Source organism: Hippoglossus hippoglossus, chromosome 21, assembly GCF_009819705.1.
Source record: "Hippoglossus hippoglossus isolate fHipHip1 chromosome 21, fHipHip1.pri, whole genome shotgun sequence".
Classification (NCBI taxonomy): domain Eukaryota; kingdom Metazoa; phylum Chordata; class Actinopteri; order Pleuronectiformes; family Pleuronectidae; genus Hippoglossus; species Hippoglossus hippoglossus.
In genome coordinates, this window is record NC_047171.1 from 12,836,651 (window position 1) to 12,855,073 (window position 18,423).

Below are 18,423 nucleotides of genomic sequence, written 5' to 3' on the forward strand. Positions count from 1 at the left end.
AGATACAAATACACATATACATAACATACTCATTTACATAGCCGTTTAGAACATATCAAGCCCTGCCGCTAACAGGAGCATTATTCTCCCGCTTACCACAATAGAAATGGAAATGGAAACTTTTCTTTGTTAACAATGCCGGGCTCTGACTGTATTACTCACTGAATTGTGCTGGTGTCTCCTGCTCCCACGAACGTTCAGGTAAGTGGGTTTCGTAAAGACGCGGCTCCCAGGCACCTCCTGGTCCCCCTTCATTTCAAGCCTCTGTGTGCCGCGCTTGGATAAATCTGCAGTCTCCATTATCTCTTGAGAGGCTCAGCTCTCTGCACGGCGCTCTGTTTTTATTTTCACTAAGCTGTCCCTCTTGGTTTCCAAGTGCTGAATGCTATCTACAGATTGTGGGTGCAGTAGGATATTTTTATGATAAGGTTTCTAAATACCCGGGGGATGAAGAAACAGTATTTAGAGAACACAAAAGCAACTCTCCCCACCTCTTTTCTGTTAGTTAAATGAAGGTGCTAATGTGCTCGTCATTAGCCGCAGCCGAGGCCTCCTGGTCACTTGACTTAGCCAAAATGCTAATAGATGTGTTAAATTATCAGATTCTCACTTCCTCCTTTATTTCAGCTAAGCCACATTATGTGATTCACTTCCTTTCTAGGGACCTGTAAATGGCTGCTTTCGCTCCCGGTGGCATTAAAAGGCGCTTCACTTCACAAAAGGCACCTCAGCCGAGACTCCACTAGAAATCTGTGTCTGTAAACTCCAATTGCAGGTTGTGCACGAGGGAGCCTTCAGCCACTTCTCACTGCAATTAACGGCTTCTTGGGAGTGCACATTATAAAAACAAATTCAATGAACACTTAATGTCAGTGCACTAAGGTACTGTTTACTGCTTGTTGACATAGCTTCAGTTAGGTCTAAAAGCTTCTTTATTTCCTTTTTGTTCCACTGCACTTTTGTCTGCGCTGGTGGATCGAGTTGATGCAATGATGCATCAGAGAAAAAAACTGTTACTGCGTCGTGTCGTTTTAACCTTTACGTCTTTAAAAGCTTCACCAAAGCTCACAGTCGGTGCACTCGTTCTTTTCCGTTCTTCATTGAGAGCAAGTTTGCCTGTAACGCGTCTGTTCTTTGTTGTTTCTGTGGAGTTGGAGGTTGAATTTTCTCATTGCAGTTTTGCGAAACCCGCAGATCATCTCATTAGATAAAAGCTATGAAACACTCAGCTCCGGCTTATCGTTCTGGAAAAGATGGAGCCCTGTTTACAGTGAGATAGAGTATAGCATAAGAAAATTACAAATCTATTCTTCAGGGTAAAATATGTGGGGGATTTAATTTGCATTTTACTTCACATTATAGATTCACTGTTATCTGTGAAATTACCATTATCTGGGGGGATCTGATGGAAATCTGTTTTACACCAGGGTGGTTTCGCACTCTGGGTCGCCTCCGCACTGTGTCACCACTAGGGGACACCCTCATAGACCTGCAGCCTGACTCTGTGATGGAAGCCAAATATGGCTACACACACACACACACACACACACTGAATGGTAATATCTCTGCTGACCCCACATATCAATTTGAAGTAATACATAAAAGAAATCCACTACTCTACATAATTTTCCTTTATTTTATGTTTAGTTTCAAGTTTAATACAGACCCTCTGTCCAGATTTATGTGATTTGTCATGATGTCCATGACCTGCTTTATTCTCCACACACCAGATTGTAGATGCTCGTGTCTCTGTGTGTCGACGCAGTTCATGTTTGTGGAACAGTAGGAAACTAGGAAGGCCCCACAAAGTAAAAAGCTCCCAGGTGGTGAATAGCGTGGCCACTTGAGCCGTGCAGAATGTGGGTCCTTGAAGCTTGGACATGTGGTGGTGTTTTGTCAGAGGAAATGGGATGTATTTGCATGGACAAATTCCTCAGAGCCAGGGCCTTCCCTAGATCAGGGGGATCACACTGTTTGAATTGGCCGAGTTCAGTCGGGCCTACCAGGGCCCGGGCAGCCTGCAGTCACAGTATGGGTCTCTCTATTTGTGTGTGTGTGTTGTGTGTGTTGTGCGTGTGTGTGTAGCCTCAGGGCTGCCTGGCCCTGCTGGTTGTAGCACAGCACATCTGCACATACACACACTGCACCTCAAGGCTGCCAGTCCTTTGTCAGAGCTCGATGAAAATGGAGAGATGTGCTTCCCAATGAAAAGTTGAAGTTCACAGATAGTGGAGACATTATTTCCTGAATTTGTCTTCAATATTGATTTACATCATTTAATCTTTGCCAGGATTTTATATTTTACTTCATAATGTATGCTGTATGTAGAAAAATCACCAGTATGAGAACTGGGCTGATTTCAGTTAACATCATAACCAACTGCCTCTGAAAATATTGTTATCAGGCTGAAAAGTCCAGAGATTTAAGGAACTTATTACGTCCTTGAGAACGTTTTTTAATAGTAACTTAAAAATCCCTTTTAAAATCGTATACAGCCGATGACTATGATTGAACAGGTCTCATTAGGAAAACGAAACATTGCGAACTGGTGACTTGTGTGGTTTTACTGTATATTTCTCTGCAGTGATGGAAAATAATCGAGTACATTTACTCTAATACTGTATTTGAGTAAAAATTGTAGGTACTTTCTTTCCATTTTATGTTACTTAAACTTTATGTTTACTACATGTCAGAGGTAAACATTGTACTATCCATTTACAATTATTAGTTACTTTGCAGATGAGCATTTTTCATAGACAACAGGATAAACTCTTTATCAGTGGCTAATGCATAGCAAAGATAAAACAAACACATATACGTATAGGAGTGGGACTTATGAGGAAGTCACAGTGCAAGTGACTTCAATTAGAAGAAAAATAATCACAATCAGACATGACCTGCGGAGGATCTCCGGAGAATTGGGTTTTCCTTTGACACATGAACAACGCAGCAGGGGGTTCTCTGCTCAGATGCGTTCACAACATCAACACATTTTTCAGAGGATCCAGGTGAGGGCTGGCGCAGCAGACGGAGGCAGGATGCATCGTGTTATTTCCGCTGAGGAGATCACATGAATTTGTTTATGTCACATCGACAAAGGCTTCGGATTTACCGTTCGTCATGTTTTAGAAGCGTCATCAACTCCCCCCAACTCGTGCACGGTGAATCCTGCAGAGGATCTCCTGCTGCAGATTCTGCGGACTTTATACTCGGAGCCAGGCGGAGAAAGTCTGTAGAAACTCCGGAGTCTCTCACTCAGACATGTAAGAGTTCAGTCCACGTCTGAGAGCAGCTTTAGACTCCAGCAAATATATGTACAGATATATACACCATATTACACAAATCAAGTTGTAGGATCGTAGAATATACATTTAATTTCATTAAAACCAGCAATTTTGTTCATTTCATTGTAGTGTTTATAAGACAATTGAATAAGGCCAAACTCCTCTTATATTTATGGAGTGATAAGATTTCTGGAATGAATTTCTGTCTTCATTCATTTATTTTAATTTCAAAAGTGTGAGTTACAACGAAACAAGCTGATCCTGTAACAAATCCCATGTTTCGAGAAGGTCGTCATGTTTGCGGAACAATTTACATATTGGTTTTACATCTTCACATGAAGCCTCAGTCACCACTCTCCGACCCTCTGCGTCTCCCTTCATGTCAGGAGATGCTCCTGTATAGAAGTGACAGGCTTCTCCCAGCGCTATGACACTTTCAGCTCTTTGTTCTCCCTCCCAGCTGAAGCCTCTTTCTTCATCCCAGTGGACAGATATCGCAGTCTTCCTCCAGACTTCCACTCTCACACTCGCCAACTCATACTTTTGTTCATTTTCTCTCCTAATCGTGGTATTGGAGATTTTTTTATTTTTTTGAGTCAGCAGTGGGATTTTCGATGGCCCCGCACATCAATAGTGAGGAGTCGCTTCTCCTAAGTCACATGGTACAACATCCTTTGATAAATTCAACACTGTGTTGTGTCACTAAAAGCCAATTACACCATGCTTTTTTTATGATTGATCTGCTCTGACAGTAGTGTATGGCATTTAAATCAACAGCCCCCCGAGCCATCTCTGGGCATAAACGGCGGTGGTTATGGAGGGTGGCGGGGAGGGTTGGCAGGGGGGTTACGGGTGCTTTAATCTCATTTGCTTGGTTGCTGAGTTGAGTTTCTAGATCACATGTTTTCAAAAAGAGAGCGGGAGAGCGGCGGAGATATCCAGCAAGCCTCTGCTCACTCAGCTCGGGATGGCTGCACTCTCTTACAACTTTGATTGTCCCCCGTGTCGACAGCTCGATCCACAGCTTCTGAAGTACAAGGCGCACACTGGCACTCATAAAAGCGTGCAGGGAGGTGTCATATTGAACGCGGGATTGCTTTTTAATCCCAAGCACATTGACTATTCTTGTCAATAGAACCCCAATACAACTGCCAGCTTGAGCTTTTTAGCTTTTTTTTTCCTACAGGATTCTTGCTGGGCTTAATTTTCAAAGTGAACGCACAGATGCCTAGGAAGGCTTTTTTTTTTCCTTTCTGCACACACCCCACACACACACACACACACACACACACACACACGCAAATGAACACACACAAACCACAGTGTTTGTCCTGGGAGTCCATGCCAAGAGCAACATGCATGAAGCAACAACGATCAGTGGGACACTCCTCCACCTCCTGTTTCTCAAGACTGAAAGACCTGATGGGAAATATTCACCGCTCTCCTTTATTAATTATTAACCTTTTACATTAAAATGTCTCTTCTCCCTCATTTTATTTTCATCATTCCAGAGCACAAAAGTCAGACCTGCCGTTCGCTTTAACAAAAAACACATGTGGCCTTTTTCTCGTACCCAATCCACTGTCAAAGAATAAATCTGGCTTTTCCTCGCTCGTCTCTGTTTGAATAATTATTATCCACATCATTAGACAAGTCCCCCACTGTATCTAAATTAGAAGGTCTTCTTTCAGGCCGGACATCACAGGTGTTCCCTTGGTTTCGTGTCTCAGGAGACGGAAATCTTTGAGGATGCTGACTATTAACCCGTGCTCTAATCATGGAGTCAGGAGGGGATATGAAACCCGCCAGAAGAATGAATTAATACGACTCGCCAAGGAATACACGAAGAAAGCAGCGAGTGGCCGTTTGCGCGGCTTAGGTACAACTGTCATAGTTTCTCTCATCGTGGCGCAGCCCCTTCATCTCCCCTTGATGGTGTCATGGAAGTGAGAGGCGTGAAAGCACAGTGACACTCCACGGGCCCGTTCCACCCGCAGCCGCTAATTCATCATGACAAATGTGCTCAGATGATCTGGCCCAGCAGCACTAATGGGGAGAGGAGAGAGCGCACTTCATTTGCACAAGACCCACTCCAATTAATCCATCCAGCTTTACTCTGGGCTAATTGGAGCGGGGCCCTCCCTGCCTGTGTGCTGGTAATATACCCGACACAGTTTAACGGCTCCTGTTCTCAAAGATCATACTTTTTTTTGTGTGTGTATATATATATTTTTTTGTGTGGATTGTGCTGAAGGGCTGTTTTGAGGATGTAAAATCTGTCCCCGCGATTTTAAACATAATGCAGGCTCACACGCACGTTTAAATTAAGCAATTAGCTGATCACATTTCCATGTAACCATATTTTACACTTTCTCCTATTTTTAGGTTGTAATTCTGAACCTGTGATTACGTTTTCAAGCACGTTAGTAACAAATAGACAAAGTGCATGTTTCCTAGAGTATCTTGTGAGGTTTGTTTGCCGAACGCAAAATGTATTAAAAGCAGAATAAATGAGATAAATAAATAAAAATTAGCAGATAACTGTCAAAAGCTAAAAGCAGCATCACTGCTAGCTTTAAAGTCTTTTGAAGTGCTCCCACATCATATGTTTTTGGTTGTTTTGACTAAAGCAGTGTGTGCGTGCGTGCATACTTGCACAGATGTCTATTAGGGGACCATTTTGAGCCAAGACTTCCCTGGGTGGGGACATTTTTGCTCATCTTCACTTTGTCCATGGGTTGTTTGAGGGTTAAGATTTACTTCTAGGTCAAACATTAGAATTAGGCTTCGTGTGTCCTCCCTAAGACAGAAGTACAGTACAAGGTTGTGCGTGTTCACGTGTGCCTTTGATTTTGTGGACACATTTTTGCTTTAAAACATCGTTGAAAGGGCACTTTGATGGGTCTTCACAACATTAGTTTTAGGTTGGGGTATAGGGTAAGGCATAGTGGTAGTCATGTAGCTGTAAAAGTGAAAGCTAGCGGAAGGGGCCAGGGAATGCGTCAACCAGTGTCCTCAACTAATGAAACGCATTGTGGCTCATCTTCACAACTTCAAAGGCCTTTTTGAAAGTTCCAACTTTGTTTTAAGGTTCAAGTTAAACTTTATTTTAGGTGAGCGGCAGGTTTTTAGGTGTGATATGGAAAGTAAAGTAAAGGGCCAGGGACTGCTTTAACGAGTGTCCTCAGCTAATGAATGACAAGTGTCTGTTTTTGTGTATGCCTTTGATTTTGTGTAGATTTTAGTTTTAAACTATTGTTGTGAGGGCATGTTTGTGTTTCTTCATATCTTAAAATTGCTTTTTGAGAGTTAAGACGTTTAAAGGTTCATGTTAGTATAGGGTGAGGGATAGAAGGGGTCATTTAGCTGTGATGGTGAAAGCTAGGGTAAGGGGCTCGAGAATGCGTAATGTCAACGAGTGTCCTCAACTAATGAAAGACAAGTGTGTGTATGTGTGTGTGAGAGATAGAGCGACATCACATTGCTTTGTTGCCTCGCGCCAAAACCTTTGGCACAAAAGGGACATTCTTTGTCTAAAGTTAGAAGTGGTCTGCTTGTTAATTAATCCATCATAAATTGATTTTGATCTCTCCAGTGCTTGATTGATGCGTCCACACACTTGATAGCGCGGGGTCCTCTGAGGAAGGCAGGCGCTGATCCAGTGTTTTAAGTTTCTGGCTCGTTGTCAGACCATGTCCTCAACAACTGACGTCTGAGTCTTGAAGTTACATAGAGAAAAGCCGACTGCACATTTGCATTTTCGAAGTTGGGCTGTGTGCGGCTGAAAAATCTAGAACAATTGTTGGCCTGTCACTTCAGCTTTATCTTAAAAACTTACAAAGGTTTCCCTCCTTGCCGTACACGGCTGCTCTGGTAATGCTGCCTCCTGTGTCTGCAGACGTATTTTTCTAAAGGTGTGTGTGGCACATCTGTGCAGCTATTGTTTATTCATGGAGTAAACCCTTTGAAATGTGTTAAGATACTTCCCACTCATTATAAAAATCCTGCCACCCATGGATTAGGACTTTGATGTCACCAATCCTGCTTCAAAGGCTTCTTTCACTGCTATTAATCACAGTTTAGCCTCTGAAGATATAGCCAGAGAAAACATTTGGACATCTTGTGCAGAAACTTTGAAATGTTCAGACTGTCGTGCATATGCTACGTTCATATCCTTTCCGCTGTGTGTGGGGCTGTTGGACTGCTGTGCACGCAGCTGCACTCCTGAGTCTATGGGATTCAGCTCAGATTTAGGCTTTTTTCTGAACTGTCTTTTATACTGTGCTGCATACGAGCGCTAACACTGTTAATACAGTAGTGGAGTTGTTCACCTTACTTTTCTTTTTATCTTGTATATTGAAAAAGAAAATCACACAAAATGCTGGATAGTTCACTCACAATAATTGTTTTCATTCAGTCTCTCATACCTCGTCCTGATGTTACTACCTTTGAATATCAACTGATTTCTGTTTGTTTTTAAACAGGAAATTTGGCGACATCCAGGGCGAGGGTCACCGCCGCCTCCAGATCTCTGCCCCCGCAGCTCAGTTCAGGACGCACCAAGGTGAGGCGTGTGCTCCTGTAGCACAAATCATCCCATCTGATAGCATATTGTTTTTCTTGTTTTTTTTAATTATTTGTTGCTGATAGACATTGCACCAAAAGAAACCCAGTAAAAAGCTGCGCTCTAGTATACCACATTAATTGACTCCCCTATTATGTTTGCTGTCTTGCTTGTGGTGATGCAGCTTCGCCATCTGGCATTCGGTGTCTACGACAGGAAAGTTGTTTCTTGGAATCACTTTTTTGTAGCTTCTCTAAAAATCACAACAGCCGCTTCACTAAAGTACATGATTCACTAAGAGGCCATGATGGTTTTATTAGGATAATCTTCTATGATAATTCTCTGTGTGCAGTAACTTTTAAAGGACCACATTGAAAATATATTAAAGTTCATTCTGAGGTTTGTATTGCAGAGTTTGTTTGAGTAACTTTCTATGTGGTCACACACACTGTGTTTTATGAGCATCAGTTGCGGGGACAATCTTTTTCTGATTTGACTTTTCTTCTGATTTCACTTCATTTCTGATTCACTTTATTTAAGGGGACACATAATAATTTGGGATTAATCTTATTTCTTATGAAAGTGAAAATAGTTTTGTCTGTTGTTGAATTTCTTCTGTGTAAAGAAAAAAAGAAATCACCTTTTGTTTTACATAAAAAAACTACACCTTCTTTACTTCTTGTCTATCTATTTCTCTCTTCCTTTATTTCCATGTTATTCCTCGACATGTGCTGTACTCAAAGTCTCCCAAATACCTATTGAAGGTAAGAATTCTGTTAAAAATGAATCTTTTCAAATTGCCAGCACTCTCTGGAAATACATTATTCATTGAAATCAGCCGAACATCGCTTTAATCCAAACTGAGACTCTAACTCTGTTTCACTAACTTTGCTTCACTTTTCTATCTTCAATTACACTCTGGTTTTGGAAAATTATTTTTTTCCAAATGGCCACAATTCTGATACATTAATATAAACAAATTATCTGTGATGTATCATTTTAGTTTATAGAAATACGTAATATGAGACACAAACACAGGACATCATTTTGGGTAAGAAATAACACTAGTAAAACAACTTTGTTGAACTTCCACTAAGCACCTACTCAGTTATTCTTTAACAAGAAAGGACTTTTTTAATATCGACTCGTGTGATTGATGTAATATGTATGCAGTCATGTTCTCAATCAGAGTTCGGTAGAAGTTGACAGAAAGTGACACTTACGAAAAGTTTGGAAATTAAAGTCTTGCGGTGGTGGTTAAGAGTCGTGGAAGTTAGCCCCAGATATCGGGAGCTCTGTATGGTTCTCAAAGAATCTGATTCCTCTGTTCATGTAAAGCAGACAACGTTTGACGTACCTTTTCTTTCTCTGTGATGGGATGGAATCAAGTATTGCTACGTAGACTTACCATAAAATATCCACTGCATCATTAATTTTGATGAAGCCATGAACTGCGAAGGCCATTAGAAAGCTTATATTGTGTCCTCGTTAATCCGTCGTAGTCAGGATGACTGTCTGCTTTGTGACGGCTAGTCTCATTACTCAGAACGATCCACAATTTTCCCATGCCCCACAGCAGTGCGGAATTATTCTCTAGATTGTTAGCTTTAAGTGTTTATGGGGCTGTGTTATACAGACGGCACAGTTAGTACAGCTGTGAATTCCCAACTGGCCCATTTAGAGGAAGGAGACCTGCTGTAATAATACCTTTATTTCTACGGAGCCGACAGAGGACGTCAGGTTGCAAATAAACGACGTCTCATTTGAATCTGCCTGGTTTTCAGTGATGCTCCTGGCCCGAGTCTGGCCTGTTTGTCTATGTTGCGTGTTCAGTGTGAATGTTTGTGTCCAGGTGGACACCATGGAGATGATGCGGCACCCAGAAGAAACCTCCAACATGAGGAGACAGACAGTTGCCTCCTACTTCCGTGTAGGTGTCCGTTCTCTTTCATTCTCCCAGCAGCTATCACACAGCATGCAACCATTAAAGAAATACATGTGTCCGTGTGCTAGAGAAATATAAGATATTCTAATAGAGATTCTACTATTCATTTCATTAAAACTCACAGTAGCTTGATCGTAATCAAAGTTTCGTAATTTTTTAAAATTTTTTAACAATAATAATCTCTGCAAATATAGATACATTTATTTTGAGATTGATTGTACTTTCTTAATGTTGCTTTTTCTTAAAAAAGAACACTAGTTGTTTCATAATAAAAAAAATTTGATATAGCAGATGTGATTATTCTTCTAGAGCCACTGGAAGGTTTTTAAGATAAAGCAAAAACAGCACAAACACAGCAAGTTCTCTGGAGGACAACATGGACAATGGGCTTCCCACCAAATTAAGATCAGATATACATTCAGAAATATAAATATACTTACTTTGAGTTGATACTGGTCAGCAACAAAAGTCTGACTTACTAGTGAATAGGAAGCTGGTGCAGAACAAAACTGAGCTAAAAAGGAGTCAAAATTGGACGTCACTTTATGAGGTATTCAAAAGTTCTTCTCCAAATCCATTCTAATTTTAATCCATGTCTGCTGGATAAGTAGGTGGCATGGTTCGATCCCTGGTCCCTGCAGTGTCTGAAAAATTGGGAATGGACATTTTACATTTAGGTCAAATGTGTTCACAACAACAGGAAATTTCATATCAAGCGAGGGATGGCACCTGGATAGAGCAGGAGGCAGGACATGATGTATAATCATTTTCTGTTGCCCCAAGTTACAAAAATCTGTTATTATTCAGTTATTTACATGTGTTATATGAGAATGAGAAACTTTGCTCAATCCCATTGGGACTGATTAATCCTGCCAGTTACTATTCACCTTAAACTTTATAATGAAACACATTTTCATCTGGAAGAAGTCGGTTTCTCTTTGATGTGCAAATCATCCCAACTGAACTATAGCACCAGACTTTGATAATGTGAATTCATGCTCTCTTGTGTTCTTGCCCCTGCCCACTGTTTACTGTTGTCTCATTGTGTTTCTGCAGTACTCCCTGATGGACCTGCTGTCTAAGATGGTGGTGGGTCAGCCACACTTTGTGCGCTGCATCAAACCCAACGATGACAGGCAGGCGCTGCGCTTCTGCAAGGAGCGGGTCATGGTGCAGCTGCGCTACACCGGGATCCTGGAGACGGTGAACATCCGTCGACAGGGCTACTCCCACCGCATCCTGTTCGAAGAGTTTGTCAACAGGTAAGAGCGGCGTGGAGGCAGGCGGCACATCCTCTCTCCGGCACGCACACATGCTGAGCGCTGTCATAACCCTGGAGACAGTGCAGAACAAGTGAGCCATGCTCTGCATCACACAAAAACACAGGTTCTTTAATTAGATAGGGGTACAAGTTGAGCAGAGCAAGAGGCAGACTAATTGGCAGTCATTAGTGATAGTGCAAGACTAAATCCTACAACTCTTGTAACTGGGTGGATACTCCAGTCTGGAGAATATGGATAAAATTCAAACAGGGAGGAACTGTGATTATAAGGGCTGATGCATTTTAATGGATTTCCTTTTGCTATTCATAAAGAGTTTGTTCTTTAACTCAGTGACCTGGAAAAGCTCTAATGTAGTCTCCTCGTCCCATTGGTATATATTAGAACACAATTAAAACAAGATTTCCTCATTAGGGGGTCATTATGTAAGGGTGTTGTTTTTGTTGTTAAAAATGTGGGACAGGATCCGATAACTATGCTGCAAACTTGTGTTCAGATTTAAAAAGTAGTAAACCTAAACATTCTCAGCCCCTTCAAAAAACAAACACACATTTTTAGACACGTCTGTGGGAAAATTCAAGGAAACTTAAGTCCGATCAATTTTCCTTTGAAAAATATTCCAGCCTCTTCTAATGTGCCGACTTTAAAATGATGTAACATTTAATTAACTTGGGCTTGTGGCCTCTAGGAGAGAAATAACTTTGTCGGGCAGTCTCACTGATTTAGTGAAGCTTTAGAAATTTGCTCTTTGAATGACCACATGGTTTTTCCTCACAACACTTTATTGCTGCTTTCAGATGAACTCCGGATATTCTCCTGAAATTATCCGGAGGGGCTGTATGTGAGAACGCAAATTTCCGAGTCAGTTACCTCGGAGATTCTCTGGAGTTTCTCCTGTCAGCGCCCTAGTAAAATCTATGAATTATGTGAGCCCATGTGTGAATGAAGTAGGATAATGTCCGGAGGATTCACTGCGAGCAAGTGGACGTTTTGATGACATTTCTTAAACGTGACAGATGAAAAACTAGGGAAAAAAACAAAAATAAAACAAATTAATCAGGATGAAAAAGATGATCCATACACATAAGAAGATGTCAACTAGGAAAGAGACAACGAGGTCCCAGTGCTTTTTGCCATAGGAGCCGACGCTGGTGTCGATGTGCTCTAAATAAAAACATGTGATTTCTGCAATGGAATTTATACGTCATGTCCTGTCTCTTGCTTGCGCCGGCCAGACGCCACCCCTCAATTTAATGTGCAGGACATTTTCTGTTTGTGTGAACACAGCTGACCCACACAATCACCTGTAGCGTTCGTTATTTGTGGAAGGCAAAGTCCAGAGAAAGTTCGGACCCAATTGTCCAAACATTTTCTGTGTGTGTATGTCTGTCTGTGTGTGTGTGTGTGTGTGTGTCTGTGTATGTTACCGCTTCAGACCATATTTTAACCTCACCACTGAATCCATATCATCCTACCTGAGCCTCGCAAAAGTCGTACAAACAGACCCGAATGGATAAACTGCACCTTTAGTGAAAACTGATTTCAATTTGTGCGCTCATATCAAAGGCTCGTCTGATGTTGCCAAGCAGTGCTTTGTATTTACCATCAAAGAAATAACAGGTATCAACAGGAATTAGAATGAAAGGCTGTAGACTGAGGCGGGTACGGGGAGTTCAAAGAAGTTTTTCTTCTTCTTGTTGTTCTTCGATTTTGACCAACGCCAGAACCCAAGAGATTAACCAGTAGTTTTGGAGCCTTGATGTCCTCTGAGCAAACAGTCAGAGCCACTTTGTCCCATGCTGGTTTATTGTAAACTACAACTAGAGGATCATGGGCCAGATCCAGACACCGTCAGCGATAAAACATGCAAGGAAGCTGATGCACAATGATAGGCCGAGGCTGATGGCCATCGTCTGTGGTCACTGAAATACGAGACGATGATCTGTTCAAAAGAGCTGCAACAATGGGCCTCTGTTGAAGACTCATGTCTCAGTCCGGCTCGTTTTTCTCCTCAGACTGAGCAGCCGGCTTTCTAACTGTGGTGCTTCAATATAGTTGTATGCAAAGTTCACAGTCGCTCCTTTTGAACATGGTCAGGTAAAATGACTTGGAACCGTTGTCATTTACTGAGGAGGAGCCACATGTTTGTGATTAAGATGACAAAACTGAGGAAAAATCAGGTTTCTCTAAAATCACATTTGGATTATTTAGTCATCCAATAATCCCAAATTTCACATTTATACTCTACTAATGCAGACTCAGACAAAAGAAGCATTGGGGTAAAATTTAAAGTTATAATAATAACATTTTGGGAATTCTAATCATTTGGGCTTCTTTTTTTTGCTAATAGTCAAATCATTACCACTCACGTCAGTACAGTAAACAACCAGGAGATGCAGTAGCTTGTCATTTTCACTCTTCGGTTTTTTCAACAGAGATTCACAATTGTAATTTATGAGTTAAGAGGTTTGGGAAGGTAGATTCATATTAAGTTCATGTTTAGCTCACAGACATGACAATGGTTTCAATCACCTCATGTGACAAGAGAATTTCTAAAAATGTCTACTTTTAATTTGACTACTCTACAACTTTTGTCTATTTTATGTTAATGAACTGTGAATTAATACGTAACATTTCCAAAAGGTTATTTAAGTGAAAACATGCCTGAATATTTAATTGCTACTCATGTCTCAAACATCTTTTTCCACAATATGCTGCACTTTCATCTCAACTTTTTGGTGACACTGTCTTTGTGTTCCTGCCAAAAGGTCTTGGAACAGATGAAAAAGAAAAAAAATATTATAGTAAAGTGAAACCTTAAACTAAACCTTTAAACGTTTTTTAAACTTTATTTCATGATCTGATCATAAATGTTAAATTGAATCACATTGTGAATCCTTTCCTTCTTTTCCTCCTCTCACAGATATTACTATCTTGCATTTCGGGCTCACCAGATGCCCGACTCCAGCATAGAGAACGCTGTTTCCATCCTGCAGCGGGCCAAATTAGAGGACTGGGCCCTGGGGAAAACAAAGGTAACGTGATTACACCTGATAATTAAAATGGTGAAGAAATCCGTGTTCGGAAATCACATTTACCTGTGCATAGTTTTAACATTTTATGTGATCAAGAGTTTTTGTTAAAGAGAAAGAAAACATAGACCAATAAAAACAGAAAGGCAGCAGATGATAAAGTAATAAAGTCCTACTATGGAGGCACAAAACTGTCCAAACTGTCTAATCCAGTGAGTGTCAGTTCAAAGAACTAAAAGACTGGGACGTTCTAACCTGGTCTTAATGTCTTGTCAGGTGTTTCTGAGGTACTACCATGTGGAGCAGCTCAACCTGCTGCTGCGGGAGGTGATCGCTCGGGTCGTGGTGTTGCAAGCGTACACCAAAGGCTGGCTGGGCGCCCGACGTTACCGAAAAGAGAAGCAGAAGAGAAAACACGGTGCCATCATCATCCAGTCAGGTACACTGGAGAAGGAATTATTCAGATTTAAATAAAATATATAAAACATTCTTTTTTATCTTGTAACAATTAAACAGGTGCTAATTCAAAGTGATTCTGACTATATTGGTTTCTTAACGACCTCGAGGCTATTATGCATCGGCAACTCTTCATAAAAGAGATGAGTTTGATAACCAGAGCTTGACCTGCGAGGGTTAAGAGCAATGCTTCAGAGCAGACAATAAGACCTCAGAGAGTTCAAAGGGATCCATCCCTCTGCCACCTGGTTTAGCAGTGTTTTGAAGTGGGATCTTGTGTAGTATATGCCGTCTATTTTGTTTCACAGAGGTAGGTCAGCAATCTCTCTCTTTCACACACACACACACAGACACACACACACACTGTCTCTTTCTCTCTCTCTAGCCTGGAGGGGCTACGTTGCTCGGCAGAACCTCAAGCAAATAAAGAAGGAGCGGGAAGGGGCCGCTATCCGCATACAGTCGGGTAATAAAATGTTTATATTTTCCTCTGAAGCTCTTCATACATTCAAATGCAGACCTCTGGAATTTTCTCATGTACTGTGGACCCGTGTCCGGTGGAAAAATTAATCCCATTTTTTCCTACGTTTTCAAAAGGAGAAAAGGGATAAAAGCACAAAAACCTTCTGCATCTTTGTGAAACACCTTTTTGATCTCAATGAGTGGCCCACGAAACAGTAATAATTAATTAATAATGCATAAAGGAAAGCTTTTGAAAGTTTGGGCAGCATTTGGTCCCCATGTTTCAGGAGAACAGTGCATACTGAGATCCGTCTTTTCCTTTCATCTCTTTCCCAGTAAAGGCAAGAGAGGGGCTTATCCCTTCTGTTTCCTCACGACTTCCTCTCTCAAATTCCTGGCCTATTACACAGCTCTCACATACCAGAAACAAGATGCCTTTTTATACTGTCAACCTTTTCATCTGAAATGTAAATTAATTCTTACTCAGTGTGCCTTGACGAAGATCAAAGTGGGCACATTAACCTTCCCGGGTCCCCCCCCCCTCCACTCCCTCCTTGGAGCCTCTCACTGGAGGACAGGGGAGGGTGCCAAAAGGGGCAGGGGAGAGGAGGGCAGAAGGAGGAGATTTGGCATTGTTTCCCCTGGCTTCCCTAAGGGCTGCCCTCATCTGGCACATGGAGCATTTCGGTCGCTTGCACACCTTGTGTAAATGTCCTCCATTAAAGCCCTTGTAAATAACGCTGCAGAATGGGTAAACATGCTTTTGGTGTGAGAAAAGCCTCTCCGTCGTCGTCGCCGCCGTCTTTCTCTTTAGAAAAGTGTTTGTGTGTGGCCGCCGGGGTTTGTTGGATGGGTGGGGTGTAGGGGTGGGTGGGGGTGGGCCTGAACCTGACATAAGTGGGGCCTCAGCCCCCCGGCAGAGCACTCCAGCACATTCACATTGTGTGTTCTCTGCAGCTTATAGCCTTTGAGGTGGACTGCATTTGCATTCTGAAAATAAACAGATGCCTTTCAAATGCATGAGCCTGGTGGCTTCTCAGATCTCAGCAGGGCCTGGGGGACATGCTCACCATCGATCAGATTAGACCATGCAAAATAGAACCACGGCTCAACAATGTACTTGAGCTTTCCTTTCCTGTGCATATAATTTTACAAGAAAAATACAAAGCCGGTTGACGGAGTAAATCAGTGGGCTCCATTTACCATCCATCTCACTTCAGTATGTTTCAATAATCACACTGTTTTCCTACTGCTGCACTACGCTCCTTGTGCAGTTGCTAAACACAGTTCTCCCAGTGAATGCATTGTTTTTAATACGAATCTGTCATAACGCTTTGATAAACAGTTGTAAATTGTGTTTGACTTGATAACTGCCTCAGTGGACTATACCAATGTAGTTTAGATGTATTACAGAGGGAGGACAATGGTTCTCTGACCATGTGAAAGCATGTCTGACGTATATTTTCTGTGCAGCTTACAGAGGCCATCGGGTGCGTCGCGACCACGGACCCCAAAGGCACAGATGTCGGCCCGAGGCTGGCAGTAAGACCACCGAGGAGGAGCATACGAGGTGAACTTTGACATCTCTCGCCCTTCAGGGTCTGTCCTCATCAAAACCCTATTTCCCTGCAGTTAGATTTTTTTCCCATTTCAGACAGTAGTCTTCAAACGCAACTGAAAACAAGACCATTAGAGACGACTTATTGAACAAGAGGTCTGACACACCCGTCACCCATCTCCAGCCCTGTCGGACGGGCTCCTTTCACCCCATAATGTACTGTTGTTTCAAGCGGCAGAGAAAGCTCCTCCCCACGCGCCACTTCTTTCAGTTTTATAAATGTAATAAATATCTTTCCACCAGATTGCACACTTGTCTGACCACAAACGGGGCTGGGCGCTTCACTGGTCTCCAGATGTACGAGTTGAGAACTTTGTGTTTATTCAGCATATGGGCAGGCCAGTCATTAAGAAAGTATGTGCTAAGCAGGAGAGCAGCCACCGACCAAACAGCAGCACACGTGGTGTCGATGGAGGCTTTTAGCAGAAACGCAGCACCGCAACTCACACACTTCAGTTTATTACAAATCCCCTGATGTAAGGTTTGGGAGAACAGAGTTATTCTTGAATTATTCTGTGTTATGAGAGTCAGAGAATCCGGGGAAATTACAATAGGGACAAATTCAATGATTCTGAGTATGATGTCTAAAATGATGTTGATGTCTTAAAACAGCTCACATGTTAAGAAATTGCTTTCAAATCGTGGGCGACTTTAAATACTCTAAAATACTAGATTTACACATCTGAAAATGTTATGCTCCTTATATGCTCAAACCAAGCGCAGCCTCATCAGGGGGTTTTCTCTCCATGTTTACAATCATATTCCTTGGTGAGAAACACTTCAAACCTCCACTCAACAATTCTGTTTAATCAGTGTTGGAATCTCTCCATATAGATTTATTTTGACATGATCTGGCCCATTTTCCTCCTGTAAGATCTATGTTCTCACCTACATGCTGTTCTTTTCCCTTTTGATATCCCTCCTCGCTGCCACGCATGAATTCCGCGTTTTGCATCCAAAAAGCGGAGCCTCCAGTTGCATCACCCAGTCCAAACTGGAAGAGATGTTGTTTTTCTAGACTCGGAGCGTGATTGTGACTGGTGTGCACCTTTGTGTTTGCAGATGTTGCTGTGGGTTTTTTGTGTGTGTTTGTGTTTTAAATAATGCAACAATGAGTGATCACACAGAAACAAACCTCTCTCTCACTCTGCATAATCATTGCATAATCATGAACTAAGGCTGTTTTTTAACACTAAACAAGGAGATAAATACAAATCACCCCGAGCTCCACTAATGTTAATACTGTTTGAACAGTTATTAATATGTAAATATCATAAATATAATGTATGTGCTTTAATGATATTTATGTTCATTGCACCTAAAGATGCTTCTTAATTACACAGGTCTATCAGCCCGAAGAGCAAAGAGTCCCATACAGATCACGTATGCAGAGGAAATGTAAGTAACCACATATAAATGATCTTTTTCTTTCAAGCCTGACTTTAGACATATATGTAAAAATGCTGCTCCTTTAAAAAATACAAATAAAAAAATAAAAAAAGCAGCTTTAACCCAGATTATTCTTTGGGAATTTTTGAGTCCTTGAGACAAAAGAGTTCTCTTGCTCCAACCTCCATCTCAGCGGAGAAGACAGGGTGGTACGGGAGCGAGAGAATCAAAAGGCTGGAAATTCACGGCTGAGAATAAATGCCCGCTCTTCCCCCGAGGTGATTTGTCTTTGCGCTCCTCTTTCTACAGATGTTAGACCCCTTTTTTAGTAAAGACCTGAGGTTCTTTGGTAGCACTTTGATATCCTGCTCGGATTCAATATGTGAAATAGAA

The 18,423-nt window shown here is 41.7% G+C and overlaps 1 protein-coding gene across 6 annotated transcripts in view; it reads left to right on the forward strand.

Moving 5' to 3' along the window:
• The window catches only part of myo3b (myosin IIIB), a 64,132-nt gene that overhangs the window by 28,873 nt on the left and 16,836 nt on the right, over positions 1-18,423 (forward strand). For 4 of the 6 annotated variants that reach the window (XM_034574634.1, XM_034574635.1, XM_034574636.1 and 1 more), the window contains 9 exons: positions 7,769-7,848; positions 8,592-8,612; positions 9,701-9,778; positions 10,850-11,055; positions 13,997-14,108; positions 14,382-14,544; positions 14,947-15,027; positions 16,497-16,593; positions 17,985-18,039. In XM_034574634.1, the coding sequence (XP_034430525.1) occupies positions 7,769-7,848; positions 8,592-8,612; positions 9,701-9,778; positions 10,850-11,055; positions 13,997-14,108; positions 14,382-14,544; positions 14,947-15,027; positions 16,497-16,593; positions 17,985-18,039 (893 nt within the window). The remainder of the gene's footprint in view (positions 1-7,768; positions 7,849-8,591; positions 8,613-9,700; positions 9,779-10,849; positions 11,056-13,996; positions 14,109-14,381; positions 14,545-14,946; positions 15,028-16,496; positions 16,594-17,984; positions 18,040-18,423) is intronic. The other 2 variants (XM_034574637.1, XM_034574638.1) reach the window with 1 other exon arrangement.